The following is a 24,876-nucleotide window of genomic DNA, read 5'->3' as shown; positions in this document are numbered from 1 at the left end:
GACTCTTGGATTATCCTGTGATGTTGGCCAAGACAGCTTCTTGTCTTTATGCCATGTGACAAATGGGCCTGGTAGACAATCACTGGGACAACCACATGCAACAAGACAGCCATTCAGTGCAGCAAGGAAGTTGCATGCTATTATAAGTAGGTACTCTTCAGTCTTACACTTTGCTGAGATTGTTGCTTGCTTGCAATTTTATAATATTTTTATTGAAGATTAAAGTAAGCCATATTCTTCAATGCCCCAAGGAGAAAGGAAAAGATTTCATTAGCTGTCACCACTGTCTATCCTAAAAGAATGTTGCCCTGTCATCTAGGAGGGAAGCAATGGCTGACCTCCAGCCACCTCTTCTAAGATGGGGCTAGGGAAGGTAGAAGTGGGGGACTCCTGCTCTACTCAGACTTCTGAGGAAGTTCCAGGAGAAAATATTCACAAAGAAGCCACTGAGAAGGCAGTAAATGTTTAATAGCCACTCTTATCTGATTACTGCTCCATGTTATCCTGAGTATAAAAGGAGGCTTCCTTTAAAACAAAAATCTCCTGATTGACTTATGCCTTTTTCTGTTTTGAACCTTTACTTGCTGAAGAAGAAGATGGGTAGGAGAAGGAGGGAGAGAAGGAGGAGCAGAAGGATGAGGAGGATTGGGGAGAAGAGGAAGAAGAAGAAGAGGAAGAAGAAGAGGACAGAGGAGGAGGAGGATGAGGAGGAAGGGGAGAAGAAGAAGGAGGAGGAGGAGAAGAAGAAGAAGAGGAGGAGGAGGAAGAGAAGGAAGAAGGAAGGGGAGAAGGAGGAGGAGAAAATCTATTATTCAATTGAGTAGTATAATTCAATTCAATTCAAGCAATTGGCCAAAAATTCCACTGAAATATTGACTGAATTCGATTTATCCACATTCAAAGTATCCTTTTATAAGCCATTTGATTGCTGCCATGTTACAAGTCTTCACAGAGCTTTAAGGTATTTCATGCATTTATTATTCTCAACAGAGAATTTTGAACTAAAACTCACCACATTCTATTTACATATGCAAGGAAAATATTCAAAAATCCAAGCAAAGTTGAAGCCCTTCAGCTGGTTTTCTTTAAGCAGAGATGTCAGGTCACTTATTCAAGATCTCACAGATACATACAAGTCAAGAAAATCTAATCCCTTAAAATTCTACTCATTGACTTGATCATGTCACTGGACAGCACTCAAATGAGACACCACAGATAAGAAAGCCAGAAAGGCTTTCTGCATAAATCTACCTTTTTCCATGATTAACAAAGCCTTAGCTTCACAACTCATGAAATGGTTGGAAGAAATCCTAGACCTATTTTGCAGATGAGCAAACTGAGACACAGAGGTGTGTGAGGTGTGAACAGCTTTTTGGCTGTGGGAAAGCCACAGGATTGTCTCTGCACCTCATCCGCAACTCTGAGCCTTGCTCAACCCCATCTGATTAGGGAGAGGCAAGCTTGCCACAGAATAGGATCGTGTTGGTATGAGTGTGCCTTATAAAGAACAGGAAGGGGTGGTTCGCCTTGAACTGAGCTCGCATGGGTAGGCTTTTTACAGCGATGCTGTCCCCAGTGGCTGCTGCTGCCTCCGTGCCCTCTTCGCTGACATCCAGGTATGACTTGTGGATGGCTTTTGATAAATATAGGCCCTTGGTTGATGACATTCCAGAAAGATCAGCTTTGACCTGGTTGAAGAGATCTGTCACCCCTAGAGATTTTAACAGGGAATTTAGCTCATACTTAATTTCAAGTTTGAATCGGGGGAGGTGTACTTCAACTTCTCTTTCCATCATGTTAGAAGAGCTTGTCCACTCATGAAACGTCCCCGAATTCAGCTGCTTTTCTATCTAAGAGACAAAACACAGACAAGCCCACATGAGTCAAACACACGACCTCTACATTAAATGTCACATGTTTTTATAATTCTCAGTGTGAGTGGTTCAACTTCATCACTTTTTCTACCTTTAATACAGTCTACTTACCTGGGAACAAAATCATACCATTAGCCACATTTTCCCTTTTCTGTCGTCTGTTTCTCGTCTAAATTTCATAATTAAGCTTCTCAAGTAGGTATACTACAGTCTTTTCCCTCAATTCCCTCAGCATACATGCTTCACTGCACTTCTCCCACTATCGCCTGTGAAGTTGTCATGGTCCTGTTTCGTGGATGGACTCAACCATTTCTTCTGGGTTCTCATATCTGAAACATTTCATGATACCCTCCTTTATGAACGTGATTCTTGTTTGGCATCCCTGATGCCAGGATCCCCGTGCACTCTGATAGCTTTCATCCTCTCGTGCCCTTCTCTGTCACTGTTTCTGGTAGCTGCTCCTGAAGCTGAACTCTGGGCCACTTGTGCCTCTGCCCAGCATGTCAGCTCCCACATCAATGCTCAGCTTTCCCAAAGCAGCCTCAGCACGCTGACTTCTCATTCTCCATCCAGTTTCATCATTTGTTTGTAAACCTTTCAAACGCCCCCCTCGGGCATTGAACTCTCCAGCCAGCCCTGTCCACAGCTCCAAACCACCATGCTGTGTCACATCCCATCTTTTTAATCTGAGAATTTAAAACAGTTTTGACAACTACTGCCTACCATGACAATATAAAATCCACCATAAAATAAAGGTGGTTTTTCTTCCAAAGTATCTTTTCCTTTTGTCCTTTTCTGCCCGCATCCAAGAGACTATGACTTCATGCCACAGCTCATGCTGCCTTGCTTCTAAGGCATTTGCACTGCTCTTTGCTCGGCTCAGTTTAGCAGGGCCCCTGTGATTCTCCTATTCATCCAGCAAGGCTCGGACTGAAATTGCTGTACTAGGAAATCCCTTCTGACCCATTCATTCTAATCCCATAGTCTACTTCCAGAAAACTTTCTGCAGAGTCTAAACTGCTCCCAAATTGCATTATGCCTCCAAATGTCTTTCACTCCAGTCAACCACAGGCCCTTAGGGACCTGATTCCCTCTGACTTGACCACAACCGTAAGCATACCTGTTATGGCCACAGCTGCACTTCTGTTACTACAGCTCCTTCTCACTTGGCACCCGTCTCACTTCTTAATCCAAATGCGTACGTCCCGACCCTGCTCTTTCAAGAAGCCTTCCCTACCACCCGACACACACACACACCTTGCTCACCTGTGCCACAGTGTTTTCATCTCAAGCCAGCACTCCCTGGCTTAGAAGCCCCTAACTGTTGGGCTATATCACCCATATGTGTGTCAGCTTCTGCAGGCTTCCAGACTTTCAGCTGTGAGAAGCACAGCCTGCTCTATGCTGGGCAGCTTTGGCTGCAGCTGAGGAAAGGGGGTTGGATCCAAACTCCTTTCATGGCCATGACCACTTCTTAATGGGTGTGGTGCCCATTTCTCCACAAAACTGAGATGTTAAAAATGGTTAGCCTGTGAAAGTACAATTGGCTCAGAAATACTGCCCCTCAGAGTAAAATGGCTTAATCAGATTTCTGCACACTAGGAGCCCAAATAGCATTATAACTTCATTACTATAGAAAGATGTCCCCCGACTATCAACCAACCAGTACTTGTGTGTATTTGTACAAAATATCACTTCTGCTTCCATGTGCCTTTCTCATGTAAGAATAGCTTGTTCTCCATAAACACACTGTCCTGAAAGGCAGAGGCCATGTGTTTCCCTGCTACTTTCACACCCCCGGGACAATCCTACTGAGGCTTAGATTGTGAATCAATGACTACACTAATGTCATGAGATACACAGTGTGTCTGTGTGTGTGTGTGTTAACATGCACACATGCTTTAACTGCATTATAGCATTCTTATAATTTTACCTGTTTCAGATTAGCTGTACCTACTGGAAGCAGAATAATCATGCTTAATTTGTTGTTAACGTAGGGCAGCTCAAGAACTTGCATCTGCGGCTCCTTTACAAAGGCCAGTTTAAATGTTCCAATTTGATACATCATATCCACAGTTACATTTTTACCCTGTTAAGAAGAAAAAGATTATAGTATACTTACATATGTGAGTGCACATGTGTGTATACTGATTACCTTGCATAACATGGATATCTGCATGAACACTCTAAAGGCATGGGTAAAATGGAAACTACAAAGTAGATTCCTTATTACTTCCCTTTGCAAAGGTTATCCATTTTTTTAATTTAAAATAAGTCATGGTTAGAGACTGAATTGTTCTAATAATATATAGAGATAGCTTGGTCTACCAAAAACAAAGTCAGGATTTTTAGCTAACATGATTTTGGTGGGAAAAAAAAGGATATATCATTAAATCATTTTCTTTTTAATCTTTCCTCAAGAAACTCTCTAGAAAAAAAAAATAACACAGATAGCCTTAGTGTGCTGCTGGAGAACATAACCACAGTATATATGGAAAGAATAAGCCAAGAGAACATTAATAAAAGAATGGGTTTTCTTCTCTGCCAGAGAATCTTAGTATCCCAAGTCTCCAGTTAGGTGCTCTGTGATAAAAGTTATTGTCATTTAATAAAGGAAAAATGAAAATCTGTAGAAAATACAATAAAAAGAACCAACAGAAACCTAGACCAATATTTTCACTAAATCACTAAATCTTTCTAAATTGTCCTTAAATGATTATTGTATTCTCCAACATTTGTCATGAGTCTGAAAATAAAATACTTACCTCACTTAGCTGAAAAGGACTTTTAACTGTCTCTCTTTCTTGAAATTTATTTTGCCATTGTCCTTTGAAATATATGGCATTCACTAGGACCATTACAGATGAAGGGTCAATTGTGCCCTTTCCAAAGAGATTTGCCACTTTTCCTTGTATAAAAAATAAGATAATTGTATTTGGATTTGAACTCCTGATAATAGAGAGGTAAAGAGTCATGAGAAATTTAGAGCCATTTCTTTTTTAAGACTAATTGTAAATTTGAGATACCAGAAGAACTCCTTTCATCTCCTGGCCATGGAGCCTTCTTTGTCAAATGAAGTTTATTTCAGGGAATATTTAATGCTTTATTATTTAATCAGAAGATGGCACCCAGGAAGTAGCCAGTATATTCGTGATGGATCAATTTGTCTTATGCCTAGTTACATCGAGTGGTTTCTTACACATTACTGCTTATTTAGATACTATGTAATCATTTCTTGTGGCTTACTTTTAATATTTACAAGACTTTATACTTACCAGCACTTCACTACACGCAAATATAGTAAGTATTTTAAAATATTTATTCTTTCAATGCACTAGAATTAGTGTATTACAAATATATATACAAAAGCACTTGAAGTAAACACATATCTGAAAATCAAGATTCATAAATTTATGCCAGGAATTGCTTTGTAAATAAAACTGATCAAAATTAAACATCCAGCCCTCTTGGTGCATTTTGGTACACTGCAATTTATAAAACCTTTTTGGAATGGAATCTGTTATACAATATGAAACATAGGAATATCTGAACATCAGCTTTAAGCTTCATGAAGGTTTTAATTTTCATTGAAATTCTAGGCCTAACACAATCCTAGCATGTGATAGCAATACCTAAACTTAAGCGTACAATGTATATTTTTGGATGAAACAGTAAATAAAGATATAAACAAAAGATGAAATAACATTAACATTCTACATAAATATATAACATGTGGATCCCTAATGCACACCCATGACAGACAACACTAATCATCTTTTCATTCATGCCAAAAAAATTTTAGGCATTTTCTAAATGCTGGGCACTGTTCTAGGCACTGTAGCACTAAACTCAGACTATAACACAAAACTAAACAGACAAAAATCTCTACTGTCACAGAGTTAGTGTCTACTGGCTCAATTGTGGGCTTTTTCAAGTAACCTAAGTTTAAGCCTCAGACTCTCAATACAGATTTCCCAAGCAGTCACTACCAGTGGATTAGAGTTAGCACAAGACAGAGGCATATTTTTACACCACTGTGCTAAGTAAATTAACAGATATGAAAAAATATATACACCTTTCAAAGCATTTTATGACTTAATACAAATAATAGAATGGATATATATTTTAATCTGGTCACCTATTACTAAACTTGACATCTGTCAGTTCCTCAATCAAAAAGATACTATTGAGAGCTCATCACTGTTAAGTGATATAATGGGAGAAAAATATATTAGAAAGCGTTGTCTTTATGCTAAAAGAAATCTAAAATAATATAAAGCTAAACTAGAATTATCAAGTGAATTCAGCAATGTTAATATACAAAAGTAAAGTATATACTTATACATCAACAACAAATAAACCAAAATAATAGATACCAGCTAAAATTCACCAAACACCTCAAATACCACCTAGGGTCAGTTTATCAAAAAATGTATAAAACTTCAACATAGGAAAATACAAAATGTTATTGAAAGAAAAAATTAAGGAAGACTTGTATAGAGGTAAATTTCATGGTCATGGATTAGAATTTGAATAGAGATGTATTTTCTCTTCAAATCTATAGATTCTATATAAATCCTATTAACATTTCAACTGATATATTCTGTGGAAGTTAACAAGCTAATTTTAAAACGTATATGGAAATACACAGGATCAAGATTTGGCAAGGCAACCCTAGAAGAGATCAACATTGGAGGGATTACACTTCCAGCTTCCAAGAGTTATTATAAAGCTACTATAATTGTGGCATCATCATGAGAATAAACAAATTGACGAATGAAAGAGAATGGAAAACCTAGGAGCAGATTCACACATATATGGTCATCTAATTTATGATAAAATTTACATTGCAGTGCAATAATGAAAGGATTCTTTGTTCAATCAGTAGTGCCATAGCAATTAGACATCCACATGGAATGAAACTAATTTTAAAATGAATCCTGACTTTAATAAAACAATAAAACTTCTAGAAAATAACATATGAAAATATTTTCACGAACTAGAAAATATTTTCACGACAAGATTTCTTTAAAATCGTCCAAAAAATGTGTGCAAAAACACTAACTATAAAGGAAAAGATCATAAATTTTATTCCTTTGAAATTAGAAACTTCCATTCATCTAAGACACCACTAAGAGATGGGAAAGATAAGATGCAAAATAGTAGAAGTTACTTGCAACATAGGTATCCAGTATGTGCAAAGAACTCCTAAAAATTTATCAGAAAAAGAAAACAGACAAACCATTCTTACAGGTGGGCAAAAGATTTAAACAGAAACTTCACAAAGGAGGATATGCAGCTGATGAAAAATTGTTCAACCATATAATTCATGAAGGAAATGCAAATTAAAATTAAAATAACTACAGTGGCTAAAGTTAACAAGCCTTACACTACCAAGTGTTAGCAAGGAGGAGGGACAAATGAAATTCTCATTTCTTGTTTGGGCAAATAAATTGACACAACCACTTAAGAAAATTGCTTGGCATCTACTACAATTGAATGTATATATGCCTTATGACTAGCAATTCCATCCCAAGGTATACACCCAATAAAAGTGCATACATATATGTACCAGGGATATGTATCAAAAATATTCACAGCAGCACTATTTATAAGAGATCCAGACTAAAAATGTCCTAAGTATTTACTAACAGTAAAATGGATAAGTATATTTGGAATATTCTGAGAATGAAATGCATATTAATAAAAATGAACAAACCATGCAATGTGTAACTACATGGATGACTCTCACAAAGTATTGACCAAAAAAAAACCCACATAATTTATGATTCCAATTACATGAGATTTAAAAACAGGCAGAACTAATAAGTGGTAACAGAAGTCAGAGAAGCCTTAACATTTGGGGAAAAAGGGGCTTATTTCTAGAAGAGGATTTAAGGGGGACCTTGCAGTGCCTCTTTCTCATAACTAATGTCTTATTTTGCTGACCTGAGTCATGAGTATATTCACTTTGTGATAATTTATCAAATAGCACACATACAATAATTTACTTTTCTATATGTATGTATATTTAAATCATAAAGTTTATTTTTAAAATCAAGATTTAAGGGATGTATTAACTAATTGTGATATGTCAATGTTGTTTGGTTCCTGATTCAAACAAAAAAAAAGAGCCAACTGGGGAAAAATGAAAACACACTGAATATTTAACATTAAAGGATTATTTTTAATTTTTCAGAAGTAATGAGATTGTAGCGGTTGTATTAAAATTGTCCATATTTTTAGAAAAACAAAGTGAAATATATGTAGGAAAATGATAGAATATCTAGAATTTGCTGCAATATAATCTTAAAGAAGTGTTGGAGAAAGGGTGAGAGATTACATGAATAAAGCCAGCCATTAGTGAGAAATGTTGCAATTGAGTGATGGATAAATAGGGTTCATTATATATTCTCTCTACTTTTGTATATCCTTAAATTTTTCCTTAACAAAATGTTTCTAAGAAACATTTAAGAAATATTTAGCAATATATATGGGTTTTTAATTGTGAAAAGTAAATTTAAATTTAATTAATTTTAATTGCAGAATGCACCACACATTTATGAAATAGAAATGGTGTTCATTCGCAGAGTCACTTTGTATAGCTTCTAGAACAACTGATTGTAAGGGTATTCCAAAATATGGTCCCATTCCTTTCTTGCTGATCTGCCTATGTCAGGTGCAGACTTCAGCCAGCTTCCTCGTTAGCAAGCGGACTCAGGTTGCTTATCAACACAACACAGAGTTTAGAGACATGTATTGACTTATCCTTACCATTAGTTTTATTTTCAACCCAAGCATTAATCATTTTCCTCGTTTCTTCTGTAGACTGTTCAAAATCCACAGTTTGCAACCTGGCTTGATACCATTTCTCAGAACAGCTTAAATATTGCTATGAAAGACATGATAATTGAACAACATTTCAAAAGCAGTGTAAGGAAAACAAAAATCTACAGCTCAATGTATTCTAAAATTCTAATGCAGAGAAAAAAGCAGTTCCTATAAACAAGTCTGAGAGGAAGCAGGATTCATATGTACTTATTTTTAATAAAACAAATAAATTTAACAAAATCTGAAACCCTTCCAAAAGGAATGTGCAGAAATGTTTTGTTGTTACTTCTGTCATATGATTGGCTTTCTTAGTTTTAAAGTGTTCAAAGCAAAATAACAAATTGCAATACATGAGCACCTTCTGACTCTATTCCTACTCTTTCCTCTTCAAAGTAGACATGGAAGTTACTTGTCTCAGATTATAGACAGGAAAACTGAAAAGCAGAGTGGTTAAGTGACTTGCTTTTCCGAGGTCTAACAGAAGGTTGCTTCCATGATATATATCAATCTCCTCACAAGCTGCCATAAATATAATTAATAATAAAAACATTCTGTGATGTAGATAGTTGGCATTTCTGTCAAATTTATGTAAAGTGTGAACAAAAATATCTTAAGAATGTATTATTTCATTCACCTATAACATATTATCTAGTGAAAGTGGTGTGCAAACTCAGTATAAAGAACTTACCCTTTCTTTTAACCAAAAATTTTTACTCCGAAGCCCCTCCTGTGTAGCATTCTGGAGCAACGATTGATGACCACCCATGGCCCTAGATTTCTATAGAACTGGAGACTTTCCATTGTCTTTCTGCCAAGACAACAGTGATATCTTCATGGACCCAAATGTGTTTACCATGATGCAATTCCTGAGACCTAAGGAGCATACCTCCACAGCCCAGTGGGACCCAATGCCCCAACATGAACTGAATAGAACAATACAAGACTTTGAAATATGGCAGATGTGCCTAGCGTAGAAGAAAAACAAAGCTTAACTAATGTTGTGGGAAGTCAGGGACCCTGAACGGAGGGACCGACCTGCTGAAGCCGTGACAGAAGAACATAAATTGTGAAGAATTCATGGGCATTTGTTAGTTCCCCAAATTAATACTTTTATAATTTCTTACACCTGTCTTTACTGCAATCTCTGAACATAAATTGTGAAGATTTCATGGACATTTATCACTTCCCTAATCAATACTCTTGTGATTTCCTATGCCTGTCTTCTTTAATCTCTTAATCCCATCATCTTCGTAAGCTGAGGATGTATATCACCTCAGGACCCTGTGATGATTGTGTTAACTGCACAAATTGTTCGTAAAGCACGTGTGTTTAAACAATATGAAATCTGGGCAACTTGAAAAAAGAACAGGATAACAGCGATGTTCAGGGAACAAGGGAGATAACCATTAGGTCGGGCTGCCTGAGAACCAGGCAGAACAGAGCCATATTTCTCTTCTTTCAAAAACAAATAGGAGAAATATCATTGAATTCTTTTTCTCAGCAAGGAACAGCCCTGAGAAAGAGAATGCGTTCCTAGGGGGAGGTCTCTGAAATGGCTGCTCTGGGAATGTCTGTCTTATACAGTTGTAGATAAGGGATGAAATAAGCCCTGGTCTTCCGTAGCGCTCCCAGGCCTATCAGGACGAGGAAATTCCTGCCTAGTAAATTTTAGTCAGACTGGTTGTCTGCTCTCAAACCCTGTCTCCTCGTAAGATATTATCAATGACAATGCATGCCCGAAACTTCGTTAGCAATTTTAATTTCGCCCCGATGCTCTGCCCCATTTGCCTTGTGATATTTTATTGCCTTGAGAAGCATGTGATCTCTGTGACCCACACCCTATTCGTACACTCCCTCCCCTTTGAAAATCACTAATAAAAAATTGCTGGTTTTGCGGTTTGGGGGGCTTCATGGAACCTGCCGACATGTGATGTCCCCCCTGGACACCCAGCTTTAAAATTTCTCTCTTTTGTACTCTTTCCCTTTATTTTTCAGACCAGCCGACACATAGGGAAAACAGAAAAGAACCTACATTGAATTATCGGGGCAGGTTCCCCCAATAAACTAAGAGCAAAATCTGGGCCTCAGAATGAATCTTCTCCTGAGCTGGATCCAATTGTGGTTGAAACAACCTTAAGTAACTCTCCATAGCCCAGGAGATGGACTTTTTCCCAGCCAGAATCCTGAAATAACAAGGTCCCTCTCATGACATAGTTCAAGACAATCTTCATGATGCTAATGATGTTCTCACTTCTGGAACAGATGTCATCATGATCATCCCAAATCCACATTTATCTACTGTTATGTCTGGGTCACTGTTTTGAGAAGGCAAAGTCAAGAGAGTGGGCATCCCAGCTCAAAGGACCATGATTGTTAATCCCTGCCACTCTAGACACTCTCCATACATCATTCCCTATATGCTTCCAGGGCAGTAAAAGAAAATACTCTCTGAATGTCTATAATACCTACCCCAAGTTGCAAATATTCTGACTATCAGAAGCTCATCACATAGGTTATCCAGACATAATCTGATCTACCAGGCCAGGGAAGAACATTAGAAACTCATGTTTCATCCAGCTTCACCCAGATAGCATTTAAATAACCCCGGTCAAACAAAAGCTTGCATTTCACCTCAATCACAACAAGATGATGTAGCAATTAAAACCAGGAAAACAGATTTGGATAGGGGTTAAATCCAGGTTTTGCCATTTAAATATCTCTGTGACCCTTATCAGCCTGACTTTTCAGAATCTGCTTCACAGTCTGTAGAATTAATGGAAATTTTATACCCATATCTTAGCACAGTGTGAGGATTATAGGAGATAATGCTTGTAATGAGCTAAGCAGAATGACTGGCACAGAGTAAATACTCAATAAAATTACATAGGACCATGGTGTTGGGAAAAGGCATAAATGGTGTTAGAATATTGGAGCTACAAAGAACTAAGCCTAATCCTCTCATTTTAAAGATAGAAGTGACTTGCCCAAAGTTATATATTCTAAATGGAAACAGAACTCCTGTCTCTTGGCTCACAGTCCAATGTAATTTCAACTACTTCTTGATACTCCACTATTAAGAACCTCTGAAAAAGATATGAAAAATTGATTTTGTTTTTCTTCTGGTCCACAGGGATGATTCTTACCTACTTTGTTTTGTGCTTCATCCCTGACCTTGGTTCTTAGACAGCATTAGGGATCTTGAAGAAGTCATTTTTATGTGATATTTTGGAACTTTACATGAGAGTTTCAATAAATCCATTTCACTGAAACTGTAAGTTAGCACAAAGTCAATCTCTTAATGATAAATGTCATGTGACTCTTCTCACTCTTCATCAATTTTGTGGTATGAAATTCAGAGGACGCCAAGAAAATTGTTGATCACTCTTCCAAATGGACTTACCTGATGAAATGCCATCGTCTTTGTCCCGTAGAGCCTGTTGGCAATGCTGAGGGTACAGTTAGAGTCTGGCTGGTTGATTTGAGAGAATAAGACACCAAACTCGGAATGAATTCTTCCAGCTTGGCTGCACTGAAGCATCAGTAAACAAAGAATGATGTATTAAATTGCTTGATTTTTGCCATTGGAGAATGATAACTATCTAGAGAGCAAGGTGTTTGCCTCTGAATAAAAGGGCTGTGAATACAAGGAAATTAGTTTAAAGCATTTTCTTCCTTGGATTTTTGCTAGCACATTAATTTCACCACTCTGTAACTTTAGTTGCAGTCTGTGTGCAGAATTGTAAGTTACCGCATAATACATGTGTACTTGTTGGTCCTAATGATTTAATTCAAAGGCAGTTTTCATAAATAAAGAGATCCTAGTGGGGTATTCAGGGCAATAATTCCAGTGTTATTGCTGCCTTTGTACTTACAGAATCGTTTCTCTTTTCTTTCACACTTTTTTCTACATCTCCATTTTTCATGTGGTCATTTAATCAAATACCTCAGCCCTTCACTGAACTGACTTCACACACTAATTTGCTTCTCAGTGGTAGCAATTCTGCTAAGCTGCAGCTTTGTTGCATTTGAAAAATGGCTAAGAATTTATGGACATTATAGGCAATATTCCTATATTCCCTAAAGCAGTCCCTAAAGCAAATGGTTCCTAAACTATGGACTTTGAACTTTTAGTAGTAAGTTGGGTTCCGTGAAGCTGGTATTCTGTGAGTCTATATGCATTTATGTATTTTCTCAACCAATCATAATCAAACAGAACTATTTTCATGTAGGAGTTCTATATAATTTTGATGTCAAAATGAATCCTTCTACTGGAAAAAACTAGAGACCATAGTCCCAGAGCATGTGGATTGGGCAATATTAGGCCATGTTTTCCCAGTACATAATTATATGGCCAAGCATCAGGGTCCTTTCTCAGTCCCCACTCTAGACAGAAAAGTCTAACACCACATAGACAAGACTGGCAAACTCAACACAGGGCACCGTCCATAAAGGAACAAAAAAGTTTGAGTAAAGATGGCAATAAATCAGGTAATAAAATCTAAGAAACTTTACTATTGTTATTATTATCATTATTATATTAAACTCTACAGGCTGTAGTTATCATCAGGAAGGTTAAAGGGGGACACATAGCTGGTTCCCTCACGGGCAAAAGAAGGAGCTCTTCTACTCAACACCCAGACTATTATTTCATCCTTCTCTTAGGTTAAAGAGCATTTGACAACTCAGCAACATTATCGTACCTTAGGTGAGTGCTTGAACCCTGGTTTTAATGAGTCTACAGTATGACTAAAATGAAGCACCTAGAAAAGAAAAAAAAAAGGATCTTTTGGCATCAGAAGCAATGTACAGTCTATAAAGGTTGACAGTTGTATCTATTTTTTTATTTTAGATCAAGATCCATAGTGATAGCTAACATTTAATAATGTGTTCCAAGTCCTGAACTAAGTCTTTACATATCTTATTTAACCTTCCCAACAACTTTATGAGTAGATACTATTACCCTCATTTTATGTTAGGGAAACTATAAGTTTAAGAGAGATCAAGCAGCTTGCCTCAGACCATTGTCAGTTTCCAGGGACTAATCTCTTATCCCCTGGACACTTCTGTCCCTACTGTGCTTAGGCTGTTAACTAAGACAGTACCCATCTGGGGCTGCATAAGACCTTACATGGTTTCCCAGCACGAACAATAATAAGATTTGCAAGTATCCTAAGAGTTGTTAAGTGATATTCTTCTAGACTTTCCACTGCAATGAAAATATAGGTAATGGGAAAATCTCTAATGTTAGCCTATATAACCTAAAAAGTCACCTTTCCTTTCTGAGTCTCAGTTTTCAATCTGTAAAGTGTGGATAACAATTCCTAACTGTTATGAAGTTCAAACATAATCATGAAAATTTTTTTAACTTGGTAATGTCTAAAATAGCATTATGTTTATTATAAATTTAACCTTCTAGAAGACAATAATAGTACCTTTGTCACATTTAAATCACTGAATGAAGGGACTCTAAAAGTAAACTGCAGAGATTTATTTGTGATACCACTGATAGTAAAAAAGAGACCACACGTTGCTTGTATTACATTGTTTGCATTACAGCATACTCCATTAATCAAACCATTATCAATTTTTAAGAAATACGATTTATTCAATGTGTTTTTTTCTCTCTCAAGATGGCAATTTTATTGGTATAAAGATGGAATTAATTTTGCTGACCCAGAGTGGGCGCATGAAAGACTTCTGGGTCCTGAACAAATCTCTGGGGAATTCCATACCTTCTCCAATTGCTCTGCAGTCTCTCCCCTGGCACCAAGGAGGACCATGCTTAGAGCATAAAGCAGACTCAGCGAAGAAAAGAAGATGTTATCTCCTATGTTGTTACTGTTCAGCTCTTTGAACACATCAAGGCAAAATTCAACGTTAGCTGTGCTGAGAGAACGCATTTTTATGCCAACTGCCTGAGAACAGAAGGGAAAAAATTCTCAGAACATCACTTGAAGTTAAAGATAGTATCTGGAGTTCACTTATTGTATTTCATGAGTTTAAGTATCAGAGCACACTGCTTCATGAAAAATTACATACCCTTATCACAATTTCTGAGAAATTAGTAAATGCTAGAGAGGGGAATTCACATTAGTTTTACATTCCAATGAACAGAAGATTTACTATTCCTTCAGCCAATGGTTAAAATCTATCTTACTATCATTTGTGTATATTTTTAAATAATCTATAATTGTTCTGGAGCAAAAGATTAAAAGGAATTGAATCTTTGTATTCTGAATTTCCATGCTTTAAGACATTCCTCATCCTGGAATTTGTGCAGAAAAAAGTCTTGAGCTACACACGATCAGCCAGTCGAGATACTTTCCCACTAGACTACCCACTTTTGCAGTGTCACAGGAGGACATCTCCATCTCAGTCATTTTTGCACAAACAAGTTGACAGCACTCGCAAAATTTCCAGCACGTTTTTTATTTTTATTTTTATGTTATTTTATTTTATTTTATTTTATTTTATTTTTGAGACAGAATCTCGCTCTGTCGCCCAGACTGGAGTGCAGTGGTGCAATCTCAGCTCACTGCAAGCTCCGCCTCCTGGGTTCACGCCATTCTCCTGCCTCAGCCTCCCGAGTAGCTGGGACTACAGGCGCCCGCCACCATGCCAGGCTAATTTTTGTATTTTTTAGTAGAGACGGGGTTTCACCGTGTTAGCCAGGATGGTCTCGATCTCCTGACCTCGTGATCCACCCGCCTCGGCCTCCCAAAGTGCTGGGATTACAGGCGTGAGCCACCATGCCCGCCCTTCCAGCACATTTTTATCTCCTCAGTGGGACCTCATTCCCTGTATCCCTCCATGAAAGTAAGACAATACTAACAAGTAGGACCTGCCATAAGAAAGTGGTCAGAGATCTCAGCCTGGAGGCCACAGCCATCATGTTTATGAAAATAGAAATGGAAACGGAAAATCCAAGAGAAGAAAAGATGATGCTGGAATATGTGTTATCTTAGGACAAGAATATGTCAGGAAAGAAGAGTTCATTCTATTCAGTTCCACAAACATTGTTTGAGCACCGCTAACTGTAGAGGGCTATGGATATAAAAACAATCAAGAATAGTTTCTGCTCTCAGGGAGACGTCATTCTTCAGGAGCCTCATTGCCATCAAACACTTCCTTCCTTTAACTTCTGAGTCATCATTCTGTCTCAGTTCATGGCCTGCCTCCTTGACTGCTCCTTCTCAGTCTCTTCTGCAGAATCGTTCTCAATTCTCAACCTCTAGACATCACAATAAAACAGAATTCAGATCTTGAGCCTCTTCTCTATGAACAGTCATATCCTGGGTGATCTCATCCAACCTCATTCCTCCAATGTCACTAATATGCTATTAGCTCCTGCATTTATGCTGACCTTGAATTCCAAACCCACATATCCAACTGCTTACTCAACATCCCCACTTGGATGTCTAATATATATCTCAAACTTAACATGTCCAAAAGCAAATGCTTGATTTTCTAACTCCTCTCTCCAGCCTGTGTCCCTCACAGCCTTCTTTACCTCTGTAAATGGCAATTCCATTCTTCTATTCTTTCTCAAGCTAAAAACCTTGGGATCATCCTTAAGTACTTTCTCGTTCTTATTCTTATTCTCGTTCTTACTCAATCAATGAAAAAATCCTGTTTTCCCCATCTTTGGAAATATTCCCCATCTGCACATTTCTCATGCTCCCCAGTTTTAACAGCATGAACGGTGCTCCTGAATTACTGAAATAATCTCCTATCTTCTTTCTACTCCAGTCTTTATCCTCCTCCATAATATCTTTGATAGACTAGTATTTTTAAAATATCAGTTAGTTAGGTACTCCTCTGCTCAAAAACTCCACTGTCTTCCCTTTTACTCAGAGAAGAAGACAAAGTCCTTACTGTGACCAACAAGACCCTCTGTGATCTGGCCCTGGCCACCTGTCAGACCTCATCTCCTACCACTCTCCCACAAGCTCACTCCAATTTAGCCATGTAACCTCCTTGCGTACCTTCAACATAACAAGTACATTCAACCTCAGGGCATTTGCACTTTCTATTCCTCTTCCATGAAGTTCTTCCTGAAGATATTTGAATGGCTCATTCCAGCAGTTTAATCATCTCTGTTCCGATAGCATCTCATTACTAAGGCTCTCCCTGACCATTAATTCTGTTTAAAATCTCAGCCCACATCCCTCCATTCCATTACCATAGCACATACCACCACCTGGCTTACTACATATGTATTTATTATCTGATTCCCTTCCCTCTATAGCACATTACACCAAGGACTTTGTTTTGTTTTTATGTTTTATTCCAGCATCTAGACAAGCTCTACCCATACAGTAGTGACCCAGTACATGTTTGCAGAAGGAAGAAATGAAGAAGAGAATTTCAATCCAATAAGTACTGTGTGATATGCTGGTATGCACATAATCAAGTAGAGAGGAGAGACACAGAATCAAACTGAGAATTATAGTTAGCCTTCCTGGAGGAGATAATATCCCTGCTGCTTCTAGAAGAATGAAATAAGCATCACCTAGGTATATACATGTAAGAAGAGCACTCCTGTCCGAAGGAATAGCATGAGCAGAGACTCAAACACCTGAAAGATAAATTTTATATTACAAATGCATGAAATAAGAGTCCAAAAGTGGTGGGCAGTGGGATTGAAGATGGGCAGGACTGTGGCCTTAGAAGCCTTGCATGTCCCTTGATGAGAAATCAGAGATCACACCCCACATAGCTCATGGTGGAGTTGGGTCTTCATGTCACCTAGTCAGAAGTTCATATCATCTTTCTGATAATCAATTTCTAAATCTCTCTCCTTCTCTTCTTCTCTCTCCCCAGAAGCATATTTTAAAAAGTTGGTAGCCCAGCATTCAGCCCTTCCCTTTCACTCCCTTGTTTTGGGCTAAGAGAACTTGCTTTAATGCAGATTTCATGCAGTCATGTGCTTCAGAGGAGGCTTCACCCTTCTCAGGCCCCAAGAGCAAGCCTGGATTAGTCTAAGCCAATTGAGGAAATTCTATGTCCCAAGTTTCTAGTGTAGGAGTCAGAAAGTGCCGTAATTCTTACAAGAAAGACAGGAGAGGTTGCTGGAGGGCTTCTAGAAAAGACTTCTAATAAGAAGAGATCCACAAGAGGAAACCAGCCCTCTTCTTCCTCTCACACTTGGGTTATCTGCATGTGTCTACTACTGCAGCTGCTATTTTGTGTCCGTGAGGTAGCTAGTCTAAGAGGATAAGCCAGGATTTCAGAGAGGAAGGACAGGCAGAACTTGCGTCCTCGATAACACACCATTGAGTGAATTGATTACCCAATCCTGGATCTGCCCTAGCTTGAGATTTCTTTTCATGTGAAATAATAATTTTTTCTTATTGTTTAAGCCATTCTGGTTGAATCTTCTGTTACTTGCAGCTAAAAGAATTCTAACTCACTTCAAGGGTTTTTCTATACACCCTTGTTCACTAGAGCCAATTAGCCCACTTACTCCACATTCACCTTTCTGTAGCATAGTTACATTATTCCCTTGTTTAGTCCACCTGGAATACAGAAATATGTGATTCTTTTACCTCCTATCTTCTAGATTACAGCTTTGCCCTCTTTTAGAATCCAAGTCTAAGCATATATGCTATAGGACACTGTGACAAAGGCCAATACATATCCCTGCCAATACATATTTATCCTAGTTACCAATGTATCTTATTTCCAGTCAGTACATATCTGAGCTGAGCTTTCTGGAGATGTGTTCGCTGGGATATGTCCTTGTTTGTCATCAATTTAGGCATTTATGTCATGCTTTTAGTCCTTTATCAGGCAGAGACAGACCAAAAGGGAATATATGTCACTTGTGGACTTTCAAAATAATGACCCATGACATTTATATAGGAAAATTCACAAATCCTGTAATCAAAACCAGTTGCCCTAAAATAATCATTAAGGAGTAGATGCTGTGCGTTCCAGTTCTCAGAAAGCCCAGCACAGTGTAATAGGACCCAGCAGTTATACAGCACCAAGCCTGGACCACACTTTTCTTTGCTCTTGACAGTTTTTAAAAAATATAACAGAAGCGTTTTACTCATCTTATTTTGCTAAAATACAATTATGTACCTTTGACAGGATGTTTTCCTTCAAGGTGATTTTAATACAGCTCTCTGTATTATGTGTGGTAATAACAATGTCTTTGACAGCCCTTTGTTTAGCTATTTTAATAATGAAAGCACTTCCAATCGTGAAGTATATCCAAGTCAGTTGCTCTTCATGCTATGTTCTGCATTTTAGTGAATTAAGAAAGCTAGCGGAGTTGCATTCTGGAAAGTAACATAAATTTATTTATCTTAAATTTATGTCATGTTGTTGTTATAAAATCGCCTATTCACATATCATAACTATTGTGGCCCTGCAGTTACTAGAGCACCTAAGAAAAGAGTTTGGAATACACTGATAGGCCACTTATTGTGTGCCAGACACTTTTATTAGTCTGTTTATTTGTTTGTTTCTTCTTTTATAACCACAAGTATACAAGGTTGAGGTCATCACATGCTCTGGTTCTTGGCATAAGCCATCACTGGATTAGAAGGCCATTCTCTTCTTTACTTATGGTCTTTGACCCAGTTCATTTCCTTTCTTCTCCACCACCATAGACACCACTTATAATTTGTTTAAAGCATATTCTTTTATGTATATGTGCTCCTGTAAAACATTGATTTCTTTATCTTAAGCATTTTTAAATTTTCATAAATAAAGTTATGTTAGATAATACTTAACATCAGCTTTGGGAGGCGGAGGCAGGTGGATCCCTTGAGCCCAGGAGTTTGAAGCCAGCCTGGGCAATGTGGCGAAAACCCCATCTCTACAAAAAAATTAAAAACATCGCCAGTCACAGTGGCACACACTTGCAGTCTCAGCTACTCAGGAGGCTATGGTGGGAGGATTGCTTCAGCCCAGGAGGTCAAGGCTGCTGTGAGCAGTGACTGCACCACCGTACTCTAGGCTGGGAGACAGAGTAAGACCCTGTCTCAAAACAAAACAAAGCAAAACAAAAAAATACAAGTTTTCACATACTTTTCACCTAGTACTATATTTTTAAGATTCATCCATGTTATTCTGGGAATATAGTCCGTACCTTCTAACTGTTGCATTCTTCTGCTTCCACCATATTAATTTGCCCATTCATTTGCCAATGGCAGATGCCCAAATGGTTTCCTTCCTCATGCCACCACAAACAGTGCCATGATGAATATCAGCACACCTACTCCCTTACACAGCTGTGTGAGAATTTCTTTGTAAAGGAAATGGCTAACTTACAGGATTCATGTATGTGCCAGTACTATATGTGTATTATTCAGAATCTTGAGTCTTGCAGGGTGAGTGATGATGTTCGCCTCACTTCACAGTTGGATCTTACAGCTCTTCAAGCATTGAACTCATAGTACCAAGAAAGAATACTTCAGGTTCAGGTTTTTCTCAAAAATCATTGGCAATACATAATTATAGTTAATTCAAATGAACTTTGTATTAATGATAGTTTGAATTAGAATAATTCAAATTCTAATCAATAATATTAAAACTCTGTCTTGCCAATAGACATGCTAAATATCAAATGAACTTTGTTTCTTGGCAAGACAGAGTTTTAACTATATTATTAATGTAGTGCCAAAGTGCATGGGCTTTCCTCATTCATTTTCCAAAATTCTACCTTTCTGTTTGCAGAGATCTTTCACGATGCAGTTTCTATGTTAACCATATATTTAACTAGTTTTATTGACAATTCCCTCTACATCTGGGTGATTGTCTTTGCATGTGCAGAGGTGTGTATGGATGGATTTATAGATTTTGGTTCATTTAATATGTTGGTATTCCTCACTACACTGAACATTCTTTAAGGGCAGAGAAAATTCATCTGTGAAATTGTCAGTGTCTTCCACATTCACCCAGGAATCAATACTTATTAGGGAAACCAATATTCTGGATATTTTACAGCTAGTCTAATTAATGTTGCCTAGTCCATTTCAGGGAAGCAGAACTTACGGAAGGCAGAAGTCCCAAGTCACCCAGAATTTTATCAAAGATGCATATGGACCCCCAAAACAGCCCACTCACGTGGTAAGGGAACATTGGCTGTGTCTTGGAAAAAAAAAATCTTCTTCAAGCAAATGAGGTGTGTCATCTGGAAGTTGTTATGACAGAAACGAAGAAAAGAAGGATATCTGTCACTGTAGCCCTTCGAGGTTGAGAAGAGGGATTTCCAGAAGAGACAACTCTATTTGGGATATGTGTGGAAGGGAACACATCTTATCTTATCTGAAGGGATACTGACACTAGAGGACTGCAACAGACGGAGGGTCTGGTTCTGTCCTTTTGGGGGAAATACATCTCCAAGGGTGGCTAAGACAACAGTATCTTACAATATGTACCATACCCTGTGTACATTCTTCCCCTTTCACAAGACTCTTCTCTCATGACCACTTATCTAGCACCTACCTCTCTTTCCCTAAATCAGAGCTATTCTTTTACTCTTACTCTCTGCCCTACAACTTTGTGAATTTCACATATGCTCATTCCTAAAAATAGTAGGAATTTCAGAATGTTCACATAAACATAAACCATTATATTTTAGCTGCATGTACAGAATACACATATTACTTAGGAGACTAATTTTAAAGCTATAAGACGAAACTGAGAGGCAGCAAAAGAAAGAAATTGTCTCCAACACATAGCAATTAATAAGGCTAGCATAGTAAGTTAAGATCTTCTAAGGAGCTAAGAAGTGTGTCAATACAGAGGCCACAGCATGCATGACTAGCTTGTGTTTTGAATGAAGATTAGTAAGTAGAAAATATCAACGGAGTTCCATTTTACTAAACAAAGATCTGAAATCAAGTCAGCCTGCCTCAAAGATTTTTCAATGCACACCATCGATGGCATCCAAGTATGCTAATGTATTTATCAAGGGGTCAGCAAAAGTCATACTCAATTAAATAATAAGTTGCCCCTTCATTTGGTTCATTATGCAACCTGTCCAAATGCCACAGTTTACTCTTACTTATTGTCCCCTTTGACAACAAGCACAGCTGAGATAATAACGTACAGAAACATTTCTCTTACCTTTGTTGCTTTCCAGTAGTGAAGTTCACAGAGTGGCAAGTTAGACTGGAGCTGCGTCCCTCAAAAGGAAATATAAAGCCTTCATATTTTGCCCCTCCCTTTTCATTTGTGTCCTTAGTGATTCAGCTCTTCACCTGCTGGTTGGAAAGTACAGCCCTGAAAATGAAGTCCATCAAGAGCTTCTTTAAATCCCCAGAGCCCAGCATGGTGGCTCATTCCTGTAATCCCAGCACTTTGGAAGGCCGAGGTGGGAGGGTTACTTGAGGCTAGGAGTTTGAGGCCAGCCTGGGCAACATAGTGAGACCCTGATCTCTATTTAAAAAATTAAAAAATAAAAATAAAATTTTTAATGAGATCCCCAGAGACTCCCAAGATGACCAGTGCTTTTCAGAGAAGTGCTCAGTTCTTTTTCTATTTATTTATTTTGAGATGGAGTCTCACAGGCTGGAGTGCGGTGGTGTGATCTCAGCTCACTGCAACCTCCGCCTCCTGGGTTTAAGCAATTCTCCTGCCTCAGCCTCCTGAGTAGCTGGGATTATAGGTGTGCACCACCACACCCAGCTGATTTTTGTATTTTTAGTGGAGACAGGGTTTCATCATGTTGGTCAGGCTGGTCTCAAACTCCTGACCTCATGATCCACCCGCCTCAGCCTCCTAAAGTGCTGGGATTATAGGCGTGAACGACCATGCCCAGCCCTGCACCCAGTTCTTAACCTCCTTCTGTTTTACTAAGGGAAAACCTTAACAAGCCTGGCCTCTATTCAAGAAAAACACGCTGTCTGTCAAAGAGATTGCCATGAACCCAACAAGTTGGCAGTGCCATATGCAAAATTCCAGGGATCTCCAGTGTCGGTGCACATGGTGCAAAGCTACTCAGTAGGAAAGATCCCAGCTGTGGCAGATGCTTCCTGGCCTGAGGAACACTCATCCCAAGATCTTCTGGGCTCTCTTGCATGCAGCATATGTTTTTATGTGGAGCTTCAGCAATCTACTAGCAGGTAAATCCTGTCCCACAAAAAAACACAAGAGTTATCGAGTTAGTAATAACTCAAGCAAGAGTTATTCTGTGGTTTCAGTTTAAAAGCTTGGTGGGAGCAACAAGCCAGCCCTACCTAAAGTGAATTCAGAGGCTGAGTAATGATTCAGGAGCCGGGAAGAAAAATTACAGATTAGAGGTAGGAATGAGAGTTAGAGACAGATCATGTTTGGGGTGTGCAGTAGGCAGAATCAGCATTACGAGAAAAGCCCAGCTTCCCAAAGACCAGTCTTGACCATGCAATCCACAGTCCAGGCTCCCCAGGTTGTTACCCCTGCCAACCAATGATGGCAGACTGTACCGCACTCAAGACAGAAGAAATTCCTTTATGGCCAGTGATTTTCTCTTCATTTTCAGTGCACAATATTTCTTCTCTTAGTTCAAACTAAACCATTCTACAAGACAAGAGAACCAGAAAACATGGTTCTAAAATTATAGTCCTAATACCCATTTTGCCCACAAGGTTCTCATAAAAATAACTGTACACAACCAATCACACAGAACTAAAAGGGATCCCAAATCTGTCCAGTCTTTTTCTGCTCAGAGCACATGTTTTCTGACATGAATCAATTCCAGCTGGGGGCTTTCAGAGCTTAAAAACCTCATATCTACCATTAGGGCTGATCTTCTACCTTTCGACTTTGTTTTCATCTCTTTTTAGATACCATAAAAAGGGGATTGAATTTCTTAGCTTTTTTTTTTTTCTGTCTAAGCATTGGGGTCATCAAAGAAGGTCTTTTTATGCCTTTGATCTAGATTGTATTCCTGTTATTTTCCCTGTCGCAGAGGAAGTACTTATTTCTGATTTTTCCTTCCAGTTGGAAGGACATCCATCAGCATAACACTCTTTGCCTCTCTTTACCCTCAAATTTACTCCTGCTCCCCAATGTCTTAGCCTGGATTCCCTGAAAGCAGAGCCCTAGATAAAGGCTCACATACATGTAGTTTATTTAGGAAGTGGTGTCAGGGAATAAAAGCAGAAGAGAAAGAGGGGTGGAACAGAGATGGAAAGAAACTTAATACAATTCTTACAAAATTGGCCACTGGTATCTGAATCCATGGACTTTCGGAGGAATCTTACAAAATGTGCATCAGAGCTGTCCACCGAGAGGAAGAAGAGGGGAAGCATGTATCTACAGGCTTGTATCCCCATAGGTCAAGGAAGGTCCCATGGGTGTTAACTCGGATCACACTTGAGTGTCAATTATGCACATTCACACCAAAGCATCATCACAAAGCCCTGGAACTGGAAGCAAGGTGTGAGAGGAAGTGCTGCCAGATTGCAATGCACAAAGTTATTTAAAGCCTATGCAGAACTGGTGGCCTCAGCAGCAGCTAGATTAAGAGGTAGGGTGGCAGAATATGAAGTGACTAACAAAAGGCGTCTAACACATCTAATCTATGTTGGTGGGTTTGGAGAGGAAATGCCCTCAAGTTTTGTTTTGTTTTGTTTTGTTTTGTTTTGTTTTGTTTTGTTTTCACAGGTTGCCAAGCATCCAAAGGAAGTATGGATTCTCATCTATTCCTTCTGCCCTAAGTTTTCCCAGGGCCAAGCCCAATTTTGAAACTCCAGTAATCCCTGTGACTAGATTGTACACCAAAGAATTAGAAAACCTATTATTGGCTCATGCCTAATCCCCAGCCTCCAACCTATCATTATGTAATGTATATTTTTATTCTCTATCTGTCTGATTTATTTGACTTTATATTCATTTTTTCAGGACTCAGGAGAGGTGAGGGGAGTTATTTATTAGGGACTTCATAACCTAGGACAGTGATCATGGGCTGGAGAGCAGAGGATGGACTAAATACTGCCCCCAGCCACCCGCCTTGTCTTGGGTAGGACACTTACATCACCTGTAACTGATGGCCCTTGTCACAAGTTAGAGGAGGAGGATTTCAAGGAAGAACCTGGAGGCAATCTGGGGGAATAAGTAATCTTAGCAGAAGTTGCTTTAGTAGAGTACTGAGGGAAAAATCTAGGCTGCAGTGCATCATAGAACACGCTAGAGAAGAACACACCCTTTCCCAGAGTTTGGCAGTAAAGTCGTG

General features: G+C 38.5%; 1 protein-coding gene across 1 annotated transcript; it reads right to left on the bottom strand.

Annotated features, from left to right (window-relative positions):
- Nucleotides 1-951: 951 nt before the first annotated feature.
- SERPINB11 (serpin family B member 11) lies at nucleotides 952-14,605 on the bottom strand. The gene is made up of 7 exons (XM_014342325.5): nucleotides 14,438-14,605; nucleotides 13,406-13,465; nucleotides 12,106-12,234; nucleotides 8,649-8,766; nucleotides 4,640-4,782; nucleotides 3,808-3,963; nucleotides 952-1,850 (listed from the first exon to the last, which is right to left on the bottom strand). Exons 1-7 carry the CDS (start codon nucleotides 14,603-14,605, stop codon nucleotides 1,446-1,448), a joined length of 1,179 nt encoding a protein of 392 aa, XP_014197811.3. The 3' UTR covers nucleotides 952-1,445.
- Nucleotides 14,606-24,876: the final 10,271 nt, after the last annotated feature.

The sequence above is a fragment of the Pan paniscus genome, chromosome 17 (genome assembly GCF_029289425.2).
Source record: "Pan paniscus chromosome 17, NHGRI_mPanPan1-v2.0_pri, whole genome shotgun sequence".
Classification (NCBI taxonomy): domain Eukaryota; kingdom Metazoa; phylum Chordata; class Mammalia; order Primates; family Hominidae; genus Pan; species Pan paniscus.
Note: the sequence above shows the minus strand (reverse complement) of the source record. Positions and strands in the feature narration are given on the sequence as shown.